This window comes from Lemur catta, chromosome 2 (assembly GCF_020740605.2).
Source record: "Lemur catta isolate mLemCat1 chromosome 2, mLemCat1.pri, whole genome shotgun sequence".
Taxonomy (NCBI): domain Eukaryota; kingdom Metazoa; phylum Chordata; class Mammalia; order Primates; family Lemuridae; genus Lemur; species Lemur catta.
The window spans coordinates 141,948,855-141,970,144 of record NC_059129.1 but is presented as its reverse complement, the minus strand read 5'-3'; the positions used below and the strand labels follow the sequence as shown (position 1 = coordinate 141,970,144).

Below are 21,290 nucleotides of genomic sequence, written 5' to 3'. Positions count from 1 at the left end.
TGCTTTCTCCATGTTCATTATAAACAATTTTTTCCCCAGAAAATTTTACAACCTAAGCCATAAACATCTCCTCTAGGCTAATACCTGATACATGAGATCCTGGGCACAAAAGACATTAGGGGGGGTGTGTTGTTTTTCATACTTACAATTTTCAGTTCAAATGTACCATCTAATGCTGAATAGTACTGTTAACTACCTAAACAAAACAGTATCAGAATGGTAATATATATTAATATAACTGTCTTAAATTTATAAAAAATGGAAAGATTTACTCTCTAAGAAGCTACTATTCTTCATTTAATTAGCTGAATATTACTTATACCAGGTACATACAAATTTGATTTATTAAGAACTATAAATTGTAGAAAAGAAATTAAAGAAAAGCACAAAAAAAATTCAGTAAGTGTGGGATACCATTAGGAATTATAGTATTATGTTTGATCAGTTGTCCACATTTTGGCAAATCAGCCAAAATGAAATAAATGTGGTCCAAAGTAAAATACATACATACTGCTGGCTTGAGAAAGCACGTGAGAATATCTTATTTGAGTCAATACAGTAAAGATCTGGTAATAAAACTGGGGTTGATGTTTACTGTAGACTGGGGAGGGCTTTTACAGAACAGCCCCACTGAGCATCGGCCACCCTGCAGCACAGCACCAGGAGAGCTCTGGGCCCAAAGGGAGGCCCGGTAGGTGCTTCTTTTTGTGTTCTTATCTCTCTGGCTAGGCATTCTATGCATTGTTTCTAACCTGGTCACATCACTCACCTGCTTAAAATCATTCATGAGTTGCTCGTCCCCTTCAGGATGAAGCCCACCATCCCGCAAGAGGTGGGACATCCTTTCTGATCTAACTTCTGTCTGCTGTTCCAGCATGGTCTACCATTTTCTCCCAGGAGTTTCTACCCTTCAATGATGATGTAGGATGTGCACAAATTTCCAGATACATTAAACATCCTTACCTTCTTCTTCACCTCTTCTCCTTACCAACCTCTATGCATCCTTGAGGTGTCAGTGCAGGGCATGATGTCCCCTGGCCTCAGTATGATAGTAACTTCCTACGTGCGCCTGTTCCCTCCAGATGTGCTCCTTTGGTCTAGAGCCTGTCACACTGCATTGTGACTTGTTAGCCTTTGTTTTGTTGCTGGTATTATGTCAGCTATCTTTATTTTGAATGTTTATTAATTAAAGGAATACATGCCCTTTGTAAAAATTCAAACAAAAGAAATATATAAAGAAAATAAATTAACAGTTTTCTCTTTCTCCCCAGTTTCATTCCCCCACCATGATTAAGGTGAACTTTTTTCTGTGTATTCTAGAAATTGTTCTGTACTCATTCTAAAAATTCTATACTTTTATGGATGGCTTAATTCTTTTTCTTTAAATAGTATTGCTACTATATTTATTTCACCATAACATGTTTTTCACATAATAGCAGTTTCTTTAAAACATTTAAGATCAATATACATATACAGAAAAAACATGTTCATTTTAGTAGCTGAATAATATTTCATAATAGAAGTATTGTGCAAAAGCTTCTTTTGATGGTTTAATTTTTTCCTGCAAACTATGCTGAAGTAAAATCTCTGTATATAAATTATTATATGCTGGGAACATTATTTTTGTTGATAAGAATAACTGAGTAAAACATTTGATTTAAAATATTTATCCCAACTGCTAGATCGTTTTTCAAGGAGGGAGAAGTATTTCCCACTCTCACACAGTGTTCTCATTTAAAACACACTCACTAGACCTGGATCCTTCCGTTTTGATAAACCCATGTGTGAAAATGGCATGTCATTGTTGCTTTTAATTAGCATTTCTCTGACTGCCAGTAATTTTAAGTGTCTTTTTATGTTATTAGCCTTTGCATTTTCTCTTCTTAGATTTATCATCTCATATTTTTTGGTATGGAATTGGGATTGTTTTCCATTTTGCTAAAATAATTGGTAAAGATTTTTAACAATTTTTTTATTCATACATAACAATTGTACATATTTATGGGGTACATGTGATCTTTTGCTACATGCATATAGTGTGTAACGATCAAATCATGCCATTTAGGTTATCTATCACCTCAAACATTTGTCATTTCTTTGTGTTGGGAACATTTCAAATCTTCTCTTGTAGCTATTTTGAAATATATTAATACAATATATTATTGTTAACTCTAGTTTCCCTACTGTGCTGTCAAACATTAGAACTTATTTAACTGTATGTTTGTCCCCTAAATCAACCCCTCTTCACCCCTCCCTTCCCAACTTCTGGTAACTGTCACTCTACTCTCTATCTCCACGAGATCACCTTTTTTTAGCTCCCACATATGAGTGAGAACATGGGATATTTGTCTTTCTGTGCTTAGCTTATTTCGCTTAACATAATGACTCCAGTTCCATCCATGTTGCTGCAAATGACAGGATTTCATTCTTTTTAATGGCTGAATAACATTCCATCATGTACATACACATTTCTTTATCCATTCATCCACATGGAGAGACACTTAGATTGATCCCATATCGTGGCTATTGTCAATAGTGCTGCAAAAAACATAGGGGTGTAGGTTTCCCTTTGATATACTGATTTCCTTTCCTGTGGATAAATACCCAGTAGTGGGATTACTGGATCATATGGTAGTTCTATTTTTACTTTTTTAAGAAACCTCCTACTGTTTTCCATAATGGCTGTACTAATTTACATTCCCAGCAGTGGCATATAAGAGTTCTTTTTCCTCCACATCCTTGCCAGAATTTGTTAGTTTTTGTCTTTTTGATAGTAGCCAGTTAACTGGAGTAAGATGGTATTTCATTATGGTTTTGATTTGCATTTTCCTGATGATTAGTGATGTTGAGCATTTTTCATATACTTGGCCATTTCTTTGTCTTCTTTTGAGAAATGTCTATTCAGATCCTTTGTCCAGTTTTTGATGGGATTATTAATTTTTTTGCTTTTGAGTTGGTTGAGTTCCTTATGCATTCTGAGTATTAGTACCTTGTCAGATAAATAGTTTGCATACATTTTCTCCCATTCAGCACATTGTCTCTTCATTCTGTTTATTGTTTCCTTTGCTGTAGAAAAGATTTTTGTAAGTTTAATATAGTCACATTTCTGTTTTTCTTGCCTGTGCTTTTGAGCTCTTTGCCATAAAATCTTTGCCTAGACCAATGTCCTGGAGTGATTCCTCTATGTTTTCTTCAAGTAGTTTTATAATTTTGTACATTTAAGTCTTTAATTTGAGTAAATATTTAGATATAGTAAGAGATAGGGGTCTAGTTTTATTCTTCTGCATATGAATATACAGTTTTCACAGCACCATTTATCAAAGAGACTGTCCTATCCTTTCCCCAATGTAAGTTCCTTGTGCCTTTGTCAAAAATATTTTGGCTATAAATATGTGGATTTATTTCTGGGTTCTCTATTCTGTTTCTTTGGTCTATAGGTCTGTTTTTATACCAATATCATGTTGTTTTGGTTTCTACAGCTTTGTAATATATTTTGAAGTCAGATAGTGTAATGCCTCCAAGCTTTGTTGTTTTTTTTTGCTCAGGATTCCTTTGGCTACTCAGGGTTGTGGTTTTTTTTGTTTGTTTGTTTGTTTTGTTTTGTTTTTATGGTAGTTCCATACAAATTTTAGGACAGTTTTTTGTATTTCTGTGAAGAATGCATTGGTATTTTGGTGGGGATTGTATTGAATGTGAAAATTGCCTTGGATAGTATGGTCACTTTAATGATATTTGTTCTTCCAATCCATAAGCAAGGGCTGCCTTCCCCTTTGTGTCCTCTTCAGTTTCTTTCATGAGTGTTTCATAGTTTTCCTTATGAAGGTCTTTTATCTCCTTGGTTAAATTTATTCCTACATATTCTATTTTTTTGTACCTATTGTACATGAGATTGCTTTCTTGATTTCTTTTTCACCTAGTTTGTTGTTGGTATCTAGAAATGCTACTGATTTTCGTATATTGATTTAGTGTCTTCTAACTGTACTAAATTCTTTTATCAGTTCTAAGAGTTTTTTTGGTGGAGTCTTTAGTTTTTCTCTATGTTAAGTTCATGGCATCTACACAAAGGGACAGTGTGACTTTTTCTTTTCTAATTTGAATGCCTTTCATTTCTTTCTCTTGCCTGTTTGATCTGGTTAGGACTTCTAGTACTAAATTGAGTAAGAGATATGAAAGGGGCATCCTTGTCTTATTCCAGTCCTTCAAGGAAAGGCTTTCAGCTTTTCCCAATTCAGTATGGTGCTAGCTGTGGATTTATGAAATATGGCCTTTATTGTTTTAAGGCATATTCCTTCTCTACCTAATTTGAGAACTTTTATCATGAAGAAATGTTGAATTTTATCAAATGCTTTTTCTGCATCTATTGAGATTATCATGTGGTTTTTATTCTTCATTCTGTTGTTGTGATGTGTTACATTTATCTGTGTTGAACTATTCTTGCATCTCTGGGATAAATCCCATTTAATAGGTAGATAGTTAGGTATATAGTTAGGATCTCTGGCTCTTCTTGGGACAAGGGTTCTCCGCTTTGGTGCTGTTCAGAGCAATTGCTCCACCTGGGCAGGCTAAGGGCGGGCACTCCATTTTGGTGTTGCCCCACCTTTAATCCTATCCTAAGCAACTGCCTCACCTGGAGAAGGAGGGACTGCTTTATCACTCTGGGAATGCCCCAGCCCAGGCATAATAGGATATGGAAAGTGACCTAGAGTAACCTAAGGGTCATTATTGTGCCATTAGCTTAAATCCACATAGTGGTTCACCCACCCCTACCAGGTGGGCTTTTTTAGAGGGAGCTTGTATACACAGATGGAATTTTGAGGACACCTGTTGATTATTTGATAAAATCCCACAGCTCCTGAGAGGCCTCCTCCAGACTGAGCTAATAAAAGAAAAGAATCCAAGAAGTCAGAGAGAGTGGGTAGGTCGGTTGGTCAATCAGTCAGTCAGTTGGTCTGTCTTTCTCCACTATCAAAGACAGACCTGTTTTGTTTTACAATAAAGAGCTGCTTGTGTGAAACTGCTTCCTGTCTGGGGTTAGTTACTCTATTATCCTTGCTGGTGATTTTTCCAAGCAAGGAATCAGAGGACTTGGTCATTCTTCGGCCAAGAGCACACCAAGAACCGAGGGCAGACAGCCAGCCTGAAAATGGCATGCTGTTTTGTTGAGGATTTTTTTTGTCTCTGTTCATCAATCAGGAATATTGGCCTCTAGTTTTCTTTTTCTGTTGTGTTCTTGTCTGGTTTTTGTGTCAGGGCAGTGCTGGCCTCATAGAATAAGTTAGGAAAAATTGCATCCTCTTCAATTTTTTGGAATAGTTTGAGAAAAATTGGTGTTAGTTCTTCTTTAAAAGTTTGGTAGAATTCAGCTGTAAAGTGATGCAGTCCTGGGCTTTTCTTTGTTTGGAAATTTTTTATTACTGATTCAATATCATTACTTTGTATTCCTCTGTTCAGATTTTCTGTTTATTCCTGATTCAATCTTGGTAGGTTGTATGTGTCCAGGAATTTATCCACTTCCTCTAGATTTTACAATTTGTTAGTGTATGGATGTTCAAAATAGTCTCTAGTGATCCTTTGTATTTCTGTGGTATCCGTTATAATGTGCTATTTTTTGTTTCTAATTTTATTCTTGTCTCTCTCTTTCTTAATCTAGTTAGCAGTTTACTGATTTTGTTTCTTTTCAAAAAACCAACTCCTTGTTTAGTTAATCCTTTGTATTTTTTTCAGTCTCTATTTTATTTAGTTTTCCTCTGAACTTTATTATTTCTTTCCTTCTGCTAATTTTGGGTCTGGTTTGTTCTTGCTATTCTGCTTCCTTAAGATGCACTGTTAGGTGGTTTTTTGAAATCTTTCTACTTTTTTTGATGTAGGTGCCCATGGTTTGGCCCATAGAAAATCGTTCTATTACATCTTTGATTCTGCTCTCTGTTTTGATTTCATATTGAGGTTCTTACTCTCCTATTCATGGCTCTGAGCTTTTCACTCATGGTTTCCATTTTATTAATAGGTTTTCTCTGCCTCTGTGTTTTTTTTTTACTTATAATTTTTAGTTTTTCATTGAATTTTAAAATTCTTAAATTATATCCTCGAATTATATTTAACCTGATGGAAACACTTTATTGTGTCCTAGATATGTTTCTTTAAGAATTTTCTTTAGATTAAAAAAAAAAATCTTACAGGAAGAACTGACTTGTCCCACCACACTGATGGAGGGCCAGGGGACTGCTGCCTGGTCCCTTCTGGGGTGGCATGGGACTGTCTAGGAGACTTTCCACTCACATACAAACTACACATAGCTGCCATCTCTGAGCATTACCTAAGTTTTGTAATGAGAAGCCTGGTGAAGAGGGGGAGATGTTCCCTCTGTCTGTTCCCTGTGATCCCTTATTTTATGTATCATCTTATCTGCTGGACTGCATGATCTCTTAGGCCTGAGAAGTCTTGGTCTCTCCAGCACAGCATACAGTTCTCAAAGAATTTGGGAGAGGTATATAAATAAATTATTTCAATGGCACAGTCATGATTCAAAAGATTTGATGTTTCTCTTTGTTATTTATCTTATTATAGATAGATGAGGTATTAATCAATTTGACTCTGAAATTGGCCAGTCAATGGAAATATATATGTATATATAAAACACACTTGGCCCTGCATATCTGTAGGTTCCACATCCACGGATTCAACCAATTACAGATCAAAAATATTTTTTAGAAACATAAAAAATATATAATACAATAATAAAAAATGATACAAATTCTAAAACAATATAATATAACAACTGTTTTCATAGTATTTACATTGTAATGGGTATTATAAGTAACCTGGAGATGATTTAATTACATGGGAGAATGTTTGTAGGTTATATGCAAATACACACCATTTTATGTAAGGGACTCAAATACCTGAGGCTTTTGGTATCCGTGGAGGTCCCGGAACCAATCCTCCATAGATACCGAGGGACGACTGTATATAAAACATACATGAATATGGTCACCTATATATATTTTGCATAAATAGAATGGATGGTTGAAGTTTTAATTCTCCCATTTGTAATTGGTTATACTGGCACATAAAAAAACACTCAATGTGTAACATTTGTTTCCTAGTTTTATTCATCTTAGTTTTCCTGTGTATAGTTCACAGGTAAATTTACAAATTATATTTTATTTTCTTCCCTTTCTAATGAGGAAATAAAGTAAATACAGAGAATGTGAGAAACTATTAAAGCATTATAACGCACTTGTCTGTGCCCGGTTTTGTCCTGAGTGGAGTATTTATGGTTGCCTGCGATAAAGAAGACAGGAATAAAAAGAAGCTTTAAATTCTGCTTGCTAAAGAAACAAGGACTTTTCAGGGAAAAAAAGTTTAGATTCCAAGTCTAAAGTCATTTAAAATGTTTTAAAGCTAGTGTGGTTTTTTTATTGCTCAATATTTCTCCTTGCTTGTAGCCAAAAAGAAGTTATATTATCATTTTGTGAATTATTGCTACCAAAAGGTATGTTTCTCTTGCCTTTTCCCTGCCCAGACTGGACGCTTTGAAGTCGTAGTTGCTGCATTTCTCAGCCTCAGGCTGTGAGAGAAAAGTAACAATATCCTTCTGACCCCATTTGGTCCAGGGAGCAAGGGGGGTCCAGGTGGGGGGCTGATTTCAAAATAAGCAGCACAGTAGATTCAACAAGAGCAGCAATAAAAGTGAAGAGGAAGGTACAGACTAACCAAAGAGGGGAGAAAAGAACAGAGGGAATCCCTTGATTCCCAGGAGTGGGGATGTCTGTTGTCCCCTGGCATGACCCTCTGTACCCTAGTGAGTTCTCCTGAACTTTCTTTTCTTATTCTTCAAACAAGTGGAAAGAGCTTGTTCATTCAACCATGTGGACACCTCTGATGGGCAGACAGGTGATGCCGGTGCTCTAGAGCCAGGGCTCCGGAGGCACTGACTGGCACAGAGATATCTCTCCCCCAGCCCTGCAGAATCAGGGAGGGCCTCAGGACTGGTGATACATATGGGGTGGCCTGAAGGTCATCTGGGGGCTTTAAAGGCAAAATGAGTGGGAAGGCAGGAGGAGGAAAACAGACCCTGCTGAGGGAAAACCATGGGCAAAAGCAAGAGAGGGCACAGGTACAAATGATGACATTAGACTGACTCTCTCTCCCTCCCTCTCTGCTTCCCTCTGCCTCCTGTTTCCTTCTGAGCGCTAGCTCTGTTCCCAGACAGGTATCTGTATCTATATCCATGTGGTCACGTGAGGGACTGTTGGATTCTGATTGATTAGGCCAGAGCTGCCTGTTCACCCTGGGCTAGTGGAGGGAAAGGAGGTACAGCCGTCTGAACATGTTTGAACAATTTTTTTGAGCTGGGATGAGGATATTTTTTTTCTTGTCTGAATAAACTTATGCATTTTATAAGGATCAGTAATGACTGCAAACCTTTTATTTTACTCTTCAGGAATCATTGTCGATATCTACCTTAACAATTGCCCTTTTTATTCTTAAAATAACAAATGCCAAACTATGACTGAGTGGCATTACACCTGGAATAAACTTCCGATCCAGGCACATCAAAGAACTTGCAGCACAGGCGTAGAAGGGGAGATAAGAGTTGTGTTTGTCGGCTTCTGTTTTGCAGTTGGACTTCTCGAAGGCATGTGCCATAAAAATAATTGTTAGTTGCCTATATCTGGCATTAAAGGGAAATGTAGGAAATATATATGGATTTATTTATATACAATTAAAGTATATTAAAACTGGACTGAATTAAAAATAGCATTGTAGTGATTGACATAGATGACTGTATCTAGTACTTTAAGGACCATTCTGCTGGATTAGTGAAAATGTTAGACAATTTTATGTTTTAGAATAATAACTGCTTATCTGTTACCCTGGGGATAAGAAGTGTTTTGAATTTAGAAATTTTTAGATTTTAGAAAGATTGTGCAATTCATACATTTTAACCCTCAGATATCTCCAGGAGTATTTACATTCTATCATTTAAAAAAAAACTATTAATTTTCAGTGAAACTTACGAATATTCACTCTAAGTGGGATAAATATAGACTGAAAATAATGTCAGGCCAGTTTATGTACGGTTTTGCCATAAATTAAATTTAGTGCCAAATTTAGAGAAGAAAATAGAATTTTGAGTTTTCAGAGCATTTTGGATTTTATAATTTTATTTTCATTTTTCTTACCTGTTAAACATTGGCCTAGGGAGCAAGCAGACCTGGCGTATACTTCTAACTTTATTTAGTAATAAGAAAAAAATTTAAAAACACATTAAAAATATACCAATAGCTGTGTTAATATCAAAATAACAATGCTATTACACCTGACACTGATGAAATTAGAGGATCATGTGCTAGATTTGCATTTCTTCCTACTTAAAATGGCTTGGCTTAGAGCAGGAGTGCATACCTTCAGTGTGTGTGTGTGTGTGTGTGTGTGTGTGTTCGGATGCATATGATGCATGCACTTCTAGTTACCCAACAGAGGGCTCTGAAGGCGGTGGACGGCCGTCTCCAGGTGGTTATCGTGAGGACAGCAGCATCTGAGGGGCTCCATCCAGCACAGATTCAACATGGTTTCGCTTTTTGTGGGAGCGTATTGATTTTCTTTCTCCTGATAAACGTTGCACGTCATCTAGAGGCTTTGTTAACATCTTCTTGAGAGAAAACAAACTTGTTATTGAACATGATAACAGACTCATTGACTTTTTAGATTTGATTTGTTTAACTAGGTATAACCTCATTTTAAAACCGGCACTGTTAAATTAACAAAGCCTACATACATTATACAATCCAGCAAGTTGCATAGTTATTTTACATTAGAACTGAGAGAGTGAGGTTCTGGGTTTATGTAACACCAAGCACGTCCAACAGTTCGGTGTGAAGGCTGAGACACAACAATGAAGTGACAAGATGAGGGAGCCTGGGCGTGGCTGCGGCCAGGGCTTTACTTGTGTACCGGGCAGACAGTGTGCTCGCTATGCTTTGGCATGTTCCAACGTGGAGAAGATTACGACTTTACTATTAACATTATCCATTCAGAAGTTTCATTACTAATAAGACTAAAACTAATAGTTGTTTCTAACAAAAGAATTTGTAGCTCACCAAATAAGGAGCTGCTCCAGCCTGGATGGTTTCTGAGGAGACAGGAACTGGGGAACGTCCAAGGCTACAGACAGGGTTTTAGGTCTGTGAGAGACATTTAGATTGATTGGAAGTGACAGGTGTCTGTCTTAATTGGTAACTGTGAGAACTTCTTTGATATAAATGTAAGATGCTTATTACTGGTTTATCTCCTAAGTAGTGACCATGGCCCTCTATCCTCAGTTAATCTCATCAGAAAATTTGGATGGATAGTCTTCAGACAGGTATAGTTGAGTTTAAACTCACTACACAAACGGTGTCAGTATTTATGTATCTTTAATACATTTTACAGAGCAATATCTAAATGTATCCTTTTTTTTTTTTCTTTTTTGGAGGCTAATTAGAATGTGTCACCACTAACAAAGAGTGACACCTGGAGACTTTTGATTCCACAGACTGAATCTGCCTCACAGTGGTGTGGCAGTCATCTGCCGGTGGCTTTGGGGACCCATGCTGCTTCTCACCTGTGTGTGTCGGGGCTGGCTGTGGCCGGGGACAGGAGGGCAGAGAGGAGGCAGAGGCCAGGGATGCCGCTGTCTCTCCAGGGGCATCTCTGGTGGTGGCTGCGTCTTCTTCATTGTCCCAGCTCCCACCAGACAGCCCACTGCAGAGCTGCAGCGACTCTGCCAACTTCTCCCCGGGTTCCCAGCCCTAGGTGGCAGCTGCCTCCAACGGGGCTGATCTCAGGGTGGCTTCCTTCCCGTGTTTAGCTCTTCTGTGCTTCCACCACCATTGCAACTAGATCTTCCTATTCAGTTCCCTCAGGTGAACTGCCTGCTGTGGGCCCTCTTTCCTTCTACACCCTGAGCCACGCAAATGGCCACACGGTTATTTGTTAAGTACAAACCACTCACCCATTGCCACCTCCTTAGTGGGTGTCCTTTCTTTTAGAGACTTTATCAAGAGAAAGATATTTTTCCTTTGGGGATATTAGGTAAGAAGACTGAAGTGGAATTTAACTCTTTGTAAAGACAGATACAATACTTTATTTGGAAAAACATAGTTGCTAAACAATACCTGTGAAAATTTTTAACTTTAGGATGTTCAGTAAAAGCTATTGGAAGGTTCATGGGTCAATGGGAAGTCAGATCTTATTGCTAACTGTCTTTTCAGGTTTGACTAGACCATGCCTGGGACAAGCAGGGCTTTCGAGCCAGTTGTCAGCTATTTTATAGTAATTTGGAACCTATCAAATTTTATTTGGAGTTGACTAATTAGGTTATGATTCTATAAGTTTTGATACAATTGAGTTCTTGGCATTGACTTAACTTTCAGATTTTGCTGGTTTATTTATCATGCGTGCTGCTGTACCTTCCCCCTTGGTTTGTGAGTGGCACTGCTCATGGTCGTGAGTGAAGTGTCCTGGTGGACTGAGCAGAAAGGGAGTGAGTTCCGAGAATGCTGCCAGCAGTCGAGTTGAAGTGTTCCTGGTGCTTTCTGCTAGGTACAACTTTGATTTCTATGGGTCTGATGTGAATTAGAGGGTCAGGCCTCTACCATCTGAGAGGACAAGTGAGTTGCGATGAAATCCAAGGGCCTTATCCAAAGAAGTAGTAAAAATGTGAGTTTTGTTTCTAAGAATTTAAGGAATACTAGTTTGTTGGATTTTGGATTTTCTCTTTAACACTAATAAGGTAGAAAATGCTTAGGCAGCATTTAACAGTGTCACAATATAAAGCCAAGCACATTTTCTAAGGCCTTATTTTTTTCGGTCTTTTTAAAAAAATAGTTGAGATTATCATTTGAAAACCAAACTGGCCAGTTATCATCATTAGAGTGTAGCTCCCTAGCAAATTAAGGTTTCCCAGAAGTGAGCGTATGGGTCCAAATGATATGAGCTGGCCAGTGGGAAATACGGCTCCAGGTTAGGTGGAGGAATCATTTAATTTAACAGGACTTGTTATTTGTCTTTTTGGTAGCTGATTCATCTGTGAACTTGCATTTCTGTGAGGTGAGGTGGGCCCCTCTGAGACTCTTTATGTACCCACAGCTACGGACTCTGAACTGCCTCACTCACACTGACAGCTGTTCTCCCTGAGGAATAGGACAGTCCCCCTGCTGCTGCCACAGGGGACCGCTTCCCTAGTGACCCAGAAGCAGCTCCGCTGGCCAACGCCCAACGCCCACTGGAACTAGAGCGATGGAGCCTTGAGCAGCCTGGCCCTCGGGTGTAACCCTGTCACTCAGCCCAGCTCAAGATGTTTCCTGGCCCACTTGCGGGGGCCCTGCGGTGCCTCAGTGCCCCCACAGTGCTGCTGCTCTCTGACCAGTCTGCTTGGACTCTACCTAGAAGACTTGACAAGCTTTGGCTTCCTTGATTTTTTTAAACCTGAACAATTAGAAATAAAACAGAGAAAAGCAGAATTCACAGGCAGTTACCCCCAAAGAATTATGCAACTGTGAGATGATACCCCTGTGTAAGCAAGCTGTCTCAGATACCCAAGGTAAACTTTTTGAAAAAGGCTCTTCTAACTTATGCTGTTTTGCTTTATTGTTTGTTTGTTTTTGAATGCAGATTGGCAACGTTAGAAAAAACTCTGAAAATCCTAGCCCACGGCTTGTATAGCAGAGGAAATGACCAGATCACTCTGCTAAATAGCCTGTAAGAAAGGCATCGTTACTACTGGGAGACAGTTCTCCATGGGGTCTCATGCGTCTGCCCATCCTGTGAGAGAGGCACTAACTACCCTTTTGTCCTGGACCATCTTTTCAAGAAAGCTGGATAACAAATGACCTTGCAAGGTAGAGATAGTGTCTCTCTCCAGATCAGAAGGCAGATTTGCTTGTTACTAAGCATAACAGGGACAATGCCTCCTTTCAGGGCAAAAGGAAGGCTCGCTTATAGCTCCTTGTAAAAGATTTGAGTTCCCACAGCTCAGGGTCCTCAGCTGAGACGCAGAATCACCGCACGTGCAGCCGTGCTGAGTTCCCCAGCATCAGGCCTGAGGGAGACGGGGCAGGGGCGCTGATGGAACATGGTGCTTACACGTCTTTCTGCCTGTCCTGTGAGTCCCACAGTCCTTTGTCTCTGAGCTGGGAGTCTCTTGTCTTCTGCCAGCACCCACGGAACTGTGGCTAACTAGCTTGTTAGCTTGCAAGCTGGGTAAAATCTCAGATCCTTCAGAGTTCTTGTCAATTACTCTCATACTATAGAAAAATAGAAAGCCTTCTCTCATAAAAATTGGTGGAGAAAGCACTGAAACTCACTGATGAGACATACATATTTAATATACAGAGCTGATAATTTGTATTTTAGTTTTATCACACCATACGAATTACTGGATTTTTCCAAATATCTGTGACTCCTTATACTATTATATATAAACATCCACCCCCAATAAAAAGGCTTTTATCTGGCTGAGTTCTATCTAGTGTAAGAACAATTTGTGATTTGTTAGCTGAATGTCGACCAGTAGTTTTCTGCAAGCTAAGAAAAAATATAAATGCTTTCTATCTATTTATCTGTATATGAAATACCTTCTCAATAGTCCAGCCGACTCAGCTATTTTGGAGGAATTACTTTATGTTATGAATGAGGATTTTTTTCATGTCTGCAAAAAGCAGTTGTAGCTAGCTTAATGTATTTCATAAGGGTCGGTCATGTCCTTCAAACTTTTTGTTTTAGTGGTCAGAAATTGTTTTAAATCTTTCTCTTAGTATCCTTGAACTGGCCTTTGAAGGACTGGATTTGTAGCATTTTGAAAGATTGAATGAAAAGGATGGCATCCCATGTGTTCAGAAAAAAAAAAAAAAAAAAGTCAGCCAGTGTGATGTCCCTGCTGCCCCAGGGAAGGACCTGGGCTCGTGGGCAGGACTCTCTGGACATGCCTGACCTAGGGCTGTGGTCCACATACTAGACATCCCATCTATTCTAGCAAGACTCTGTGGGTTGAGCACTGCAGGTAGGAGGGTTGGCTAATATGCCACTCCCCAGGTAGGGTAGGTTCCAGTTAGCTAGTAATTACACCATCTGGGATTGGTTGAAAACTCATAATGAAGAACAGCCTGGATTCTAAACCCTTGGCTTTGGGACACTTCTCTTTAAAATGGCACACTCCAGATTTTTGGAAAACATCTATTTTACCTGAGATGTGGCATTATTTTCAGGTGCAGTAAGCAAGGTCTGCTATAGCTGTAGTTTTCTAGAATAGAGTTTACTCACTTTGCTACTAATGTTGATGTAACTCAGAGGTTCTCACAGTGTGGTTCCCAGAGCAGTGGTCCCATCACCTGGCAACTTGTTAGAAATGCAAATCCTTGACCCCACCCTAGAATTTAGAAGATCTGGGGGGGGGGGCTCAGCAGTCTCTAGTTTAACAGCCCAATGCCCCCCACCCCAAGTGGCTCTGAGGCACCCTGGAGTTTGAGATGCACCAGTGTCACTCACAGTGTCATGTGTCAGAGGAGAGTGAGGTGAGTAAGATCATAAGTAGGGAAAGAATAAATTAAGTGGTGCTGTCAAATATATTAGGTGACAACAATAGCATTCACTAAATAAATGTATTACCGTCCTAAGAACTATATGGAATGCCTTTCCTCTGCAGGCGCTGTTGGGATGCAGGATGGATCAGGCATTCCGCAGACATCGCAGGGTGGACAAACTATGGCCTGCAGGCAAAACCCAACTTGCCACACATTTTTGTAAATAAAGTTCTATTAGGACATAGTCACACCTGTTAATTTGCATTTTGTCTATGGCTGCTTTGGGGCTATAACAGTTGAGAAGTGTGACAAAGACCATATAGCCCACAAAACTGAAAGCATTTAATATTCAATCTCTGGCACTTTACATAAAAGTTTGTTGACACCAGGTCTAATGTTTAAAGGGAAGATACTACCTCCCAGGTGGTTATACACAAATGGAGTGAGGAGTAGGTGTCGTGTGCAGGCCCGCTTCTATCATCCAGTCATATATTTGTATAGATTTTTTGCAGTAGCAGGAAATTTAGCTTTACAGATGTTAGTGTCAGGGAAGGCTGTTGGACAAGAAGAGCAATTACTGGCCAAATGCCTTGGTGTAATGGGAAGAAGAGATGTGAAAACAAATACAGAAATTTAGAAAAGAAAGAAATGAAGAAAAATAAAAACAGTTTTTTGGTTGAGAAGGGAGTTTTTTGGTTGAGAAGGGGGAAAGGAAGTAAGAAGGGAGCGGGATGGGATTCAGACAGTCCCAGCTGCCTGGCGTGGGGTCCAGAGGGTCACCTGAGTGCCCAGGGAAGCCCCGGGTGCTGAGGCGAGGCGGGGAAGGGGCAGGCTGCACGTGGGCTGGGAGAGCCATGGTCCGCTGCCATCCCATGTGTGCACCTGACGTCCGTGTGTACCGTGTGCTTATTTACAGGAGGGCTCTGTAGCTTCCTTGCACTGCTAAATGGTCAGCCATGTAGTGACGATGGAGAAAAAGCTCCGGCTTTCCCTGTAGGAAGCTTGGGTTACCTCCTGGCTTCATCCTATCGTTTGACCACAGGCAAATCATTTCGTGGCTCCAGGTCTCCCTTTCTTCATTTGTGAGATGCTATTTTCAGCTTCCTCCTGCATCCACGCTCTGTTACTCTTCTAGACCCCCTTGTTATCCAGAGGCGTCACTAGACCAGGAGCACAGAGCGCCTCCCCAGCTCCCGGGCAGAAAGAGCAAAGGCAGGGCTGGCCGCACGGACACTGGACCCTTCTCAGAGGGCATCTTTGACCAGTTTGCCACGAGGGCCTTCTATCCCTCACAACATCTGACACTGATTTATTTCTATCTCATAACCAATAACAGATTTCTTCTCTTGCTCAAAGAGATTGTTTACTGTCGAAATGTTTAGAGAAGGAAAATGGGAAGCTGGGATCCATGTGTGATCGCATTTCTCATTCTTTCAGGAATTTTTCTTTAAATGTGGAGCACACCCAACCTCCAACAAGGAAACCTCAGTAGCTTTGAACCTGATCACAACAAATAGTCGAGACATCACTTGCATAACGTGCACAGATGTCAGGTAAGGATCTGCAAACCGTGTCACTCTCCTCTTCCTGTGCTCCGGGTGCTGTCTTCCCCTGTGAACCTTCCTCGGCGACCTCTCTTTCCTGGGGAGTGTCTGCTTCATTTTGACGCTGTCCACTCAACTTGGGTATATTTTAATGTGATGAAACTATTTAAAATGCCAATTATGGAGTCACCAGTCAAAGTGACTCATGACTCATGTCATGTAAGATGACATCGAAAAATAGTCATGTTAGCTGATACTAAAATGTAAACTCATGTATTTGAGTATAAGATGTAAACTCATGCAGATCAGTGAGTTCTAAAATAAAATTAACACGTGATGCAAACATCAGGAATAGAATAACAATTTATGAGCACCATTTATTCTTGGACTATGTAGCCCATGCATTTTATTTTTAAAATGTCTTTTCCATACAATTCAGTTCTTCCACATATTTGCCTATATTTATATTGGGGTTTCAAACACACTCATACATCCAAAATGAATGAAAGCCTGTAGCTAGTTTTGGACATGGTTATTTCTAACCTCAGTGAATAAAAGGACAGAAAGAAAATGTGGAGATGTTCTGTCAGGGAAAAAGGGAAAATGCTTAGATTTGAATTATAGTTTAGAAGCCTAGGACAAACTAGAAGAAACTGTCTATTTAATCTGCAGAGTAGACAGTTGAGAATAGAATTCCTTAGTCTATACTATTCAAATGAGAAGAGCAAAAGAATTTAGCTTCATTACATATTCTCTAAGGTTGGCTAAGAGGCTTAAATTGCAATAGTGGGGACTTAGCCCTCATATCAGAAAGAACTTTTTAGTGAAATGCCAAAATGAATTAATGAATCAAATTAAAGAATCTTTTGTTTGAGACTTTTAAGCAAAAATCGTTACACACCCTAGCCATTCTAAGCGTTGTCTTTCTTTGGCTTTCGAGACTGTTCTAGATGCCCTTTTAAAGTTGCTTTAAATTCTATGATTTCATGATTAGTAGGTATGAATAATCCTAACACAGTATTTCTAGTCGTTAATAAATTTAAATTAAAATGTTGACTAATAGAAGCCTAAAAGCCTTAACAACATCTGTTGAACAAACCTGTTTCCAACAAGGAATAAAAATGAGACATGTTTTTCTTTTTGCTGCGTGTTTAGTCACTACTATGGCAGGAAGCAGCACAACATTGCTTTTAAAATGCAGCATTTCAACCTCCCTTGGCAAGGTGAATGACTGCGTATGGCGAATGCTTTCAGCAGGCAAGAAGAACAGCTAAGATGATGCTTTTGGTATTTCAGGAGAGGAATTGGAAAGTGCTAAAAATGAGAACGCAACTGCTCTGATAGCAGTAGGTAATTAAAATCACTTTTCAGTTTCTCAGAGGAAAAATTCAAAACAGTTTTATGTAAGTCAGAATGCAGCTCTCCAGTCAGTATTTTAAACCTTCCATTAAAGTTGATAAAGATGACACTGAAATATGTGGTGATGATCATATTATCTTACTATGAGCAATGCCCTGCCTGTTCCCTGCTGCTAAGCTGTCAGTTTTATATTAATAACTGGCAACATCTTTTGAAGAAAATGAGCCACCTCTCAGATACACAGGGAGATAATTGCTGGAAAAATAATATTGTTGCAGTAAAATTTTTCATATTACTACTTTTGGGGGATTTTAGAAATAGAAGCTACTATATTCAATTAAATTTAAGTGTGTGTGTATATAACCAACCACTTGATTGGATAAGGTCCCTTGTGTAAGGTGGCAGAGGAATGCCCTGCATCTTCTTACTTTGGTGGGTCCATGTATAAAAATGTCACAAAAGCCTGCACAAGGATACTCCAGTACTCTACGTTGTATTTTTGGTGATCCTTTTAGGTTTTTTCCTCATAGTACTTTATTTTTTGATTTAGAAATAATTCACAATAAACTAGAAAAATGTTAGAAATTACTTTTACCTTGATGGTTAGTAAAATTTTGGTTTAATTCTTTCCAGTATCTTAATATGCCTAAATATTTGCATGTGTATGTATGTGCAGTATGTAATTGTGCTGTATGTCTAGTTTTGTATCTTTTTCCATTATCATGACATCATAATAGATTTTCTGCGCTATGAACTATTCCATGAAAACAATTTTCTTCAAATAGGTACCTAAGATTCTGTCATCTGGAAATATTCTCTTTAACCATTTCCTATTGTTGATCATTTAAATTATTTTTAGTTTGTTAAAAAATAGCTAAGATTGAAATCCATATTCTTTCACAGAAATGATTGACTTCATGCTTTGAATCCAAGAACACAGTCTTAGAAATGGAAATAGGTTAATAGTAATGGACATTTTTAAGGTTCTTGATGTATATTGCCAAAGTTTTTCGAGGAACACTGTACCATTTTAGATTCTGATTGCCCATAATTGAGAGGGCTACCGTGTGCATCTTCTCCAGCCTTGAGTAGGTTCATAATTTTAGTCTTTGCCCATTTGATAAAGGCGATTATTTTTATCATTAGTATTTGGGTTTTTTCATTGTTATTTGTGAGTTTGAGCATTTCTCATTTGCTTATTTGCCTTTTTTTTTTTATTATGAGAGAACAATGTAAAACTTTCTCAGTACAAAAGATTTAGGAAGAATCTATAAAACAAATATGGTCTCAGTAATTACTTTCCCATTCATCAGCAATTACTTTCTCTTTCACTATTCATAATATCAATGTGTCCTTTATTAATATAAGGCTTACTAACTTTTGAATTTACATTTAAATATATTCCTTTGGTCTTTATTTTAAAATAGTATATCTTCCTGGAGGTAAGTCAAATTCACAATTAATTACAGATTTGACAATAAAAGGTTTTTGGTTATGTATATAAATCATACATCATTAATCAAGTTAGATATAATTAACCATATAATTAAAATTGGAGGATAGTGTTAATTTATCTATAAATACCTTTTCTGTGTACTCCTTATTGTACTAATTCAAGGTAATGATTTGTTGGTTTGTTTTACGAACATATACTTTTGTACAAGAAAAGATTGGTATCTCTTTCGTCTACCTTTTGAATAATAATTCAAGGAGCCTCAATGCCACACAGCTAACTTTTTGGCCTTAAGAGAATAGTATAATCTCTTTGACCTTCAGTTTCCACATAAAATCCAGGCCTTTAAGGAGGCCATCTACATGGCTCTGACTCGTTCTGTGGACTGCAAAAGGGAAGGATCACACTTGTTCGCAGCTTATAAATCACCCAGTCCAGCTGAGAAAACACTTGCGTGTGGTCCATCTGCTGGCAAAGGTTAAAATCGAAGGTGAGATTTTCAATGATACTGCTAGTTATGATGTAGTTATAATACCTAGGAAGATACATAAGATAGATGTGCTATTCGTTGCCAGTTTTTAGGCTTAAAATATAATTCAGGTACACAATTTGTGTCCTTTGAGTTTACATTCAAGATAAATATTTCCCTCTCTCTTAAACAAAAAGTGAACTATTTGGGACCCAGAACATCCTGAGGTTTCATGTGAACCGGAAGGTTCCCTTCTGGAATCCAGCCTGTTCTTTCTTCTACTTATCAACAGTAGTGGTTTGATCTTCATCTATTCAAGGTTATTTGTTGGTAGTCTGAAGTTTATGAATAAAAACATAATGAGTTCAATAAAAAGCAAGAACTTGAGCCAAGCACAGAAAATATAGCATTTGAAGGCAAAACAGCTATATTGGTTGTACTGGTTAATATTTCCAGTTCAACAAAAGGTTCAAAATATTCCTGGATACCTCAATTTGACTCAGGAATAACAATATTAAGTCATATAAAAATGACATGGGCAAAGCCAAAGACATACTTGAATTCTTCTTTCCCTAACCAGTGTGTATATGTTGGGGCTCATCCTGTGTCACTGTCTTCCAAGAGAAAACAGAATTTCTGCTCCTTGAATCTCACTGTACAATATTACTATTTTAAAATTTTAAAATGTAAAATTTGAAAATATACAAAATATAAAAATTATTACCATGATATTATTTGACAAAAAGGAAAAAAATCATCCCTACTCTTTCCCTGCTTTGCTCCTTACAAGGCCACCTAGCACATCTTTGTATCTGTTTCCAAATTTATTCATCGTTCCTCAGTTTCCAAAGCTGAAGGCAAACTAAAAAATAACCATGTTTGCATCGTCAAAATTTAACCTTCCAGACACATTCTTTAAAACCCAGTTCCCAGCAGGGCATTAAATCTAAGAAGTGGTGCTACCGTGTAGTTTCCCTCAACTCTTCCAATAAAGACATGTTTTTGATGTCATTGTTGTTTGATATAAATGGCTTTATAATTTTCCTGACTTCAAATCTGTCTTAAAATAAAATTCATTCAGCTTATTGAAGCAATGCAGCCATGGATTGCCGACTTGAAAGATTCACTTGGGCCTGGAGATTAGCAAAGATTTATCTCAGAGTCCATTTGTGCTTGCTTCTGGTGTTCCCGGGGGAGAGTGATTTAAGCATCATTTGACGGTATTTTGTTATGCATTCATTCGTTCAACAAAAAGAGATATGAAATGGGGATCTTAGTCACGTTTGTTCCTTTGGAATGCAGTTGTTATGTCTTAAGCTGCTTTTGTCAATTTACATTTTAATTTTGGTTACAGTTGGCATTTCTTTGTGATTAATAATTACTGTATGAGTTTTTATCCATCTAATTTTTGAGGCATTACTAATGGTTATCTTCTATCAACTTAATCCTTTCTTAGCGTTTTGGGAGATGGGACCTGATAGTTGTACCCAGTCGTCAGGCTCTGAGGAGCACAGTCAGAAACTCAGATATGCTCACGTAGAATTTAACTGGAATCTTTAGCATGGCCTTATACAGTAAGTGGCTTTATTTCTGTAATGGAAAATTGTTGGGAGCACTTTGTGTGTTGCAGCTCTAGAGTCCCGTCTGTGCACTCAGAGCTGTCTGTTTCTCCTTTGAACCCACATAGTGTGTATACTCCTAAGTAGCATAACATGCCAGGAACAAAGATGCCTTCATATACGGATGGAGAATGTTTTGAATTTAATTTAACTGATCAAGAGGACCAAATTTATATTATAATAAACAGGAGCATATTTTAGAATAAAATGAAAATCTTAAAACACTTTATGATGAAAGAGGAAATTTCAAAGATGTATCTTCTAGCCCGAAGCAGGCTACCT

At 38.2% G+C, this 21,290-nt stretch overlaps 1 protein-coding gene across 1 annotated transcript in view; it reads left to right on the top strand.

Moving 5' to 3' along the window:
- PRKN (parkin RBR E3 ubiquitin protein ligase) overlaps window positions 1–21,290 on the top strand; it is a 1,113,312-nt gene that overhangs the window by 594,294 nt on the left and 497,728 nt on the right. The window contains exon 6 of the mRNA XM_045544705.1: window positions 16,002–16,117. Coding sequence (XP_045400661.1) covers window positions 16,002–16,117 — 116 coding nt within the window. The remainder of the gene's footprint in view (window positions 1–16,001; window positions 16,118–21,290) is intronic.